Raw genomic sequence first — 7,589 nt, 5'->3', positions numbered from 1 at the left:
TTAGTAATGTAAGGCCCATTCATTATCCTGCAAGAAAGTATCAACTACTTCTTTCATCGCCAAGTTTGGGATTAGCTGATCTTGCGTCAAACGTACTCGCGTGACCGGATCGAAGTGGCCAACTCGTTGGAGATGTTCTTCGATGTCCTTCCGTTCGTATGTAATTCCACTAGGCGTAATTACTGGTTCCTGCAGGATTTCGAAGCTAATCTTGCCGCACAAGTAATCCGGTACTTCTCTTTTCTACAAAAAATTTATTTGTATTATAATATAGGATTTGTTAGTGAAATAGAAAAAAATTTTCCGATTTTTTTCTGATTAAAGCCTGAAAAAAACATGAATAAAAACAAAGAAGAAATATAATTTCTTATTAATTAGACATGAAAAGTACAATAAAAAATTATAATAGAAAATGACAAAATAAAATTAAACTTTTATTATATTTTTTAAAACATTTTTAACATAAAAAAACTTCAATCTTACACTTTCAAGAGGTGTATTAATTCTTTTTATCTGTTTCTGCATTTCTTCTTGAATTCTTGTCAGATATAATCTTGAGTTTCTTGATTTTTAAATTATTTAATTCATTTCATCGAATCTGTTTTGCATATTAATTGCTCTTATTAATAATAACTTTTCTCACTAAAATATTATGTTCTAATTACCATTTTGATTAGCAATTTTTTATCTTAATGGTAGATAATTTTGAAGCATTTCTCGCAGTAAATTCTTTAAAAAATGCATGATTACTGAACTATTGTAAATATTTTATAAATTGTATAACTTTTTTTATAATTACTGTGAGTGATTTGCGAAACGTCATTAATAAATATCTTGGTTTTTAAAGGTTTTCAAGACATTATAGTTTCTAAATAAAGATAAAACTTATAATGGCTCAATAATAATAACAAAAATGAATAACAGAAGGACTAAGAGCTAAATTTTTCGTATATTTAAATTCTTAAAAACACATATGTTTCAACTTATTTGTCAGATCATCCTCAGTATGGGAAGGAACAGTCCGTCAGCAAAAAACTGGATTCCTGAAGGAGTTCCGCCTGGTATAATGCATGCTGTCACGGTGGAAGAAAGTTGGAACAATCGGCCGGGCAACCGGCGGTCTCAACTCGGCTCTTTAACATTAATAGGACAGAATGAAGTGGATGGGTGTCTCCTACTTCGCTCGTCGGGTGATTGTCGTCACTCGACAGCAGGGAATGGCAAAGTTTTTGGCAAGATAGGGCCAATCTGAGGTCGACGGGTCTCAGGAGTCTCCGGAAGTATGCTGCACGCGTTGCCGGAGATCTCCGGTCAGGACTAGAGTAGGGCACCCGGAGGGATTTAGTGGATGCAAACCTCAAAACCTCGGGCTCTCTCCCGAGGTCCGGGATATGCGTTAGGCATTTTTCCTCCGACATAAAAAAAAAGGTACATCCTCTGTGTGTGTGTGTGTGTGTGTGTGTGTACATTAACGCAAATTTAATAAAAATCATAAAACGGTTAAATACAATTTCTGTAAATTATAGTTAGTAGTGGACCTATTTCTTCGTATCTATTTTCAGTCGCAATGCAATGCTTTCAGTCTTGTCATCTTCATGTTACAAACTTCTATTACATCGATTGCAATTTATCGAATTAATGTAACAGAGACAAATGCGATTAGAGTTAAGAAAATTGAAAACAATAATTTCTAACTGTTCTTAACTCTTAATCGCATTTGCCTCTGTTAAATTAATTTGACATATTATTTCAATCACTAGATTATTCTGGCTAAATCTTCACATTGAGAATATGTGCTTGCACAATTTTATAGAATGACTCTATATGTTCACTTAATTTTATTATCAATATGGATAAATTGCGACCGATGTAATGAAAGAATGTAACTACGAAGATGACAAGACTGAAAACATTATTACATTGTTGCGACTGAAAATAGATATGAAAAAATAGATCCACTACTTTGCGTAACTATAATTTGCAGAAATTGTATTGTATGTAACCATTTTATTTTTATTAAATTTGCATTAATTTATCGACATGTATACACTGAGGATGACCTGACAAATAGGTCGAAACGAATGTGTTTTTAAGAATTTAAATATACGAAAAATTTGGCTCTTAGTTCTTCTGTTATTAATTTTTGTATATTTTATATAATATTAATAATAATTTTATTATATTTCTCTTTTTAATCCTTAGTACACATCTTAGTTTTTGGCCTCCTTATTATTATTACAATCTTTCGTATTCTGAATTAATTCTCATCACTTTTATAAGTGTGTAAAAATTATTAAGCAATTTTTATGTATATTTGACATCTTTAGAAAGTATTTATAAAGTTGTACATTTATAATGAATTGTCATATTGTGACAATATTGTAACATACATAAATGTTGTATTGTATAGCAGGACTCGAATAACCCAAAGACGTGTATTAAAGATTAACTATGTCTGCTAATGACTTTTTACGAAAAATACTTTTTGCTCTTTGTAAAATTGAAAAATTATAAAAAATATTTACAACGCTTTCTTAAATAATTAAAAAAAAATGTATTTAATAATTTTTAAAGAAATAAAGTTTAAAATTAGTGATTTACAGTGATTTAATTTTATCTCTAATAAATTTTCTTATTTCTCTAACTTTTCCTGATTTTTTTTATCACTAATATCCTGTAATTTTAATTAATATTACAGAATTGTATTATTGTACTGATATGTATTGCATCAGAATTTTATAGCCTTGGCCATAAGTATAAAGCATTTTCAATTTATTGTATTTTTTCAAAAAAAAGATGGAATCAAAGCCAAAGAAAAATTAATAAAATAACAGTAGCAAAATTTCGTCAGTTGAGTCATTGCTCTAACTCTCAACCAACACAGTCACGAAATTTTATTTCACTTTAATATAATTTTCATTTGAAACAGCAGCATTAAAATCTCTCCGTATCATTCTCATTTTTAGATTAATGTAAGATGGCTTGTCCTACTGATAATACATCGGTTGAAGATATTGTATAATGACTGACGTTTATATTGGTTTATCTAACAATTGGCCATTATTATAATACACCTTAAATGTGGACTTTTTTCTGTTCACAACTCTGACTTCTGTAACTAGATGATCATTATGCAAGATATCATGCGCTGTTTACACGTATTGTAACTACAAGACATTCGTTGTCATTCGTTATATTTATTTATTAATAATAGCTTGTATTTTTGTATTTGCATTGATAAGGACTGAAAACGTTGGTTGAAACATACATATGCACGTTTGTTAAATGTTAATAAAGATTTTCGTATACCGTTAAATACCGTTAAAAGTGTTGGTTCTTAATTCGCAATTTTTGTTTCCTTCCTTTATATTAGATTTATTATTCAGAGCCGTATTTATTATTATAAATATTTTATTAATTTTCCTTTGACTCTTATTGTCATCTTTTATTAGAATATTTTATTAATGCTATAAATTTAATCACAATTTTATATAAATAAATAAAACTTTTATTCTCAATAAAATTGTTTGTAATTTATTTATTTTTTTATATATGTAGAATATATATGTTTGCTATATATATATATATTTGTTATATATGTTGTGTCCATTATGGAGATGCTCTATACTTAACCAACGTTGTATTAATAAAATCATGGAATATGAAAGCAAAAAATTGTTTTAAAAAAAGTAACAGAGATACGAACCCGCCTTCTCTCGTCTATTTTGGCGAAGAGATCATTAAGTCTCGATATACAGGTATCTCTCTTCTCTTCAATCTCTTCTTTTCTTCTAATGAATTCTGCTAAGTTTGTTTCAACATTAGAATCCTTTGACGTTTCTTGTTCTTGTAGAGTTGTCAAGTTACGCTTTGCATCATCTATGATCAGCTGATTCAGATAAGTTTGCAACTCGATATCTTGAGAAATTCTTTGTTCTTCCCTTACTTGGAATCGACGTTTCTTAGCTTGGCGCAATACACTGGTGATATCATCGCCATAATTCAGCTTCTGTTCTTTCGCCAAATCTACAGCTATGTTGTTTGAAATAAGTATTGTTTGAAATAAGTATAATCCTGTATTATAAATCTTTACAATTGAAAAAAAGAGAATATAATTTATCTCGCTGTATTTACCTCTTTGCAGATATTTGACAGCTTCATCAAAAAGTTCCAATTCCAATAGGGCGAGTCCTAGGAAGAAATGACCCTTCATCAAACAAGGATCTATATCTAATGCCCATCTGCAATCCTTGCACACAGATTCCCATCGTTTCAGTTTCAAGTGACACAATGCTCGATTTGTGTAATATAATGCCTGACCTGGATTCTTCATCTCAAATAAAATAAAAAAAAAATATTAATACAAATAAGCGAAGGTCATATTTAATCAAAGCAGATTAACTCTTGGTACTTAATAATATTTTTGCATGATTTTTGAAATTTTTTTAGGTAATCAGAAAAATATTAATAATAAATAAAAAGAGAATTGCTCCTCCACAGAAATAAAATCATTTTTTTTTTATTTATATATATGATATTGTTTCGTCTAGAGCATGATGGAATTAGACCATGATCCAGAAAAATTATTTTATAAGTTACTTTTTAGGTTACCTTACTGTGTTTGATATAAAAATTATGTACAAAAATAATACAAAATTGAAGTGAATGTGATAACATATATAATATAAAAAAAAGTATCCTTACAGTTATTATATTTAATTTCTATGACAAAAAGTAACTTATAAATAATTTGTAAAGTAATTCTTCTTATTTCTGGTTTTTATCCTATTTTTCCTTCATGTACTCAAACTAGAGGTAAAAATTATCCTGTAAAAAATTGGATTTAAATTAAAAATTCAGTAAAAATAAATTTTTTACTTGGATATGTATTTTCCTTAGATATTTGACATTGGATAGAATTCACGAATTTGTGCATTTATCAAAAAGATTTCTGTTTACAGATAGCTGTAAATAGCGTAAACAATTAAAATGCAGTACAGCTACTATGGCTATGGTTGCGTTTGATTTTAGCGTTTTTAGTATTTCTATCTTTTCTATTATACATCTATAATGAACAATAGAAACAGAATGATAATAAGCCTGTTCTTTTTAACTGAAAACAAACTTCTTCCACAGTATATATGTATCTCTTATCTCTGCTTTTTTTCTGTGGAGAAAAAAAGAAAAATAAACCATGTCAAAAGTTCAACAAAAGAAAAACAAGCTTCATAAATATTTAAAGTATTTGAGCGAACTAAACTGAACACAGTTTAAAGTGACGTTGGTCATAGATATATAATACAATATTTCGAAAAGATATTATTTGCAGAGAAAACATCTTTGCAATTGTTGTAAAATTGTTTAACATGACTAGTTTATATATTTAGATTTAGTGATGCACTAAAATCATGACCAATCAATATTAGAGAATTTTATAACAATTGCAAAACTTTTTCTACTAGGTGCAGTCATTATCAATTTATTAGGCATCACAATAATGTAAAGACTTGTTATTTAAAATTATAAAAAAGACATTAAATAATATTAAATTAACGCGCGTGTGTGTATGTGTGTGTGTGTGTATATAAAGCGTTTTAAACGATATTTAAAAAAAATGGATTCTTTTTTCATGATGTTGATAAAAAACAGTTTTCTATTGTAAGAAACCGACTTTTTATTCGATCTTTTTGTTTCAAAGTAAAAAAATTATTTTTTGCATTTTTAGTTTAAACGATCGAATTTAAGGAGAGCCTAAAGTGAAGCTCGAACTCCGATCAGATCACTGTTTTACCGATGCGGCACATCAATATATCTTTACACATTATTGCATCAATATCGCACTCTTACATAAAAATTAACTAATCTTTCGTATTAAGTATCTAAACCTAATTCTAAGTACTCAATATTGATTGTTCATGTAATATCTAGTCCAAACTAATATTGTTTTATACGTACGAAGTATAAAACTTATATAATATAAAGCAAATATTACGAGTTAAGTCGACATTAAAAACAACAAAATTATAATTTTTTACCTTTTTTGTTTTTGATATAAAGTCGATCAGTTTGGACTACGTTATCGTATATATTTTATGAAGAAGGATTTTTTAATCTGTAAAGGCAGTTAGAAAAATATTTGTTTGAAAAAATTGATAAAACAGATTCACTTTAGGATCCCTTTAAATCACCCTCGCTTTTGCCAAATTCTAGTTTGAATGTCAGGCGCTAGGGGCACCGTCGTGGCTTCTGCTCGTTATCGCTAGCACTGCGTGATTCGTGATTCAAAACAAAAAATATTTTGCTGCAATACAAGTATAGCGAGTAGGCGCACGAAGTTGCGCGACACAATTCAAAGTCACGGTTCACGTGATTGTGCGAGGTGATTGAGCGTGCATCAGAAATATCATTATACTTACGATTGCCTTTGTGTAGCAACTGGCTGCGTCTTCGTATTTGTGCAGATCGAAAAGACGGTTCCCTTGTTCCTTCAACTCCTTATCGGATAAGTTTGCCGTCGAATACATTTTACTCATGATGATAGCTTGTGATCACGTTGCATGCACGAAAATCAATTAATCTTTTATATTTTTCTTTTACGATTGAAAACGCATTAGTGCGAAAACGACTGCAATATCCTTTGTCTAACCTCAAACGGACGCTCAATATTTCATCTTTGTTCCGTCCACACACAGCTTTCGTTTGACACGATTCTGTACAAAAAGTAGAATCTACAATTCGATACCACTACCATCTTGAGAAATATTTAGAAACACAAAAAGGAGAAGAATCTACCTTATTAACAGAAGACGGGTTCATTTTTGCAAAATTCGTTTTTACCTACGACGTCGATTTTGGGTATCCGATAACAAAATCGATCTCTGATGGTTGAGCGCCCTCACTTACATGGAATTAAAAAAGGTCGATAATTTATCGAATAGTAATAATTATTAATTATATTTTCAATTTCGTACTGCACTATTAACAAAAAGGATGCCAAGTGTACGCGATATCTGAATGTTTTGCGTGAGCAAATGATGCCACAGCAGGGTTGCCAAGTCTCGGGAAATTTCCTGAGATTCATTGGGTGTGTTCAAGATTACTGACAAGATAGCAGACAAATTGAATATTTCTGATTTCTTTATGTTTATATAATTTGGGAATCCTTTAGGGAAATTTGGGAAAAACATTTAAACATTTGAGAAATTTTTCTCATAACTAATAAATTTTATCATGTGTTAAGTTAGTAGACAGCGATTTTATTTAATGTGTTTTATGAATGGAATTAATTAGAAATCATTTGGGGAAAACGTCTTCATTATTATTTTTATTTGGGAAAAGTCACTATTTGGTAATTCAAGATAATTCAGATTTACATGAAAACGAACAAAGCCCGAGTGTAGTATGAGTGTAGTAAGTGTAGTACAATGAATATAGTAAACCTAAAATCGTCAAAAATTAATCAATTAAGCCCGGATCTTATGCGTAGTAAGAAATTATGTGTAATAAGAATTTAATCATAAATTAATTGTATTCGACTAATTTTCTTCATTTTCAATTATGATTGATTGATATATATATATTGATGTATG

At 29.4% G+C, this 7,589-nt stretch overlaps 1 protein-coding gene across 1 annotated transcript; it reads right to left on the bottom strand.

The window, feature by feature from the left end:
* LOC105619288 (E3 ubiquitin-protein ligase CHIP) lies at positions 1-6,533 on the bottom strand. The gene is made up of 4 exons (XM_012200811.1): positions 6,417-6,533; positions 4,135-4,333; positions 3,707-4,032; positions 1-243 (listed from the first exon to the last, which is right to left on the bottom strand). The coding sequence occupies exons 1-4, from the start codon at positions 6,531-6,533 to the stop codon at positions 1-3; spliced, it is 885 nt and encodes a 294-aa protein (XP_012056201.1).
* Between the last annotated feature and the right edge of the window lie 1,056 nt (positions 6,534-7,589).

This window comes from Atta cephalotes, assembly GCF_000143395.1.
Source record: "Atta cephalotes unplaced genomic scaffold scaffold00020, whole genome shotgun sequence".
In the NCBI taxonomy this organism is placed as follows: domain Eukaryota; kingdom Metazoa; phylum Arthropoda; class Insecta; order Hymenoptera; family Formicidae; genus Atta; species Atta cephalotes.
This window is presented reverse-complemented; position numbering and strand designations above follow the sequence as displayed.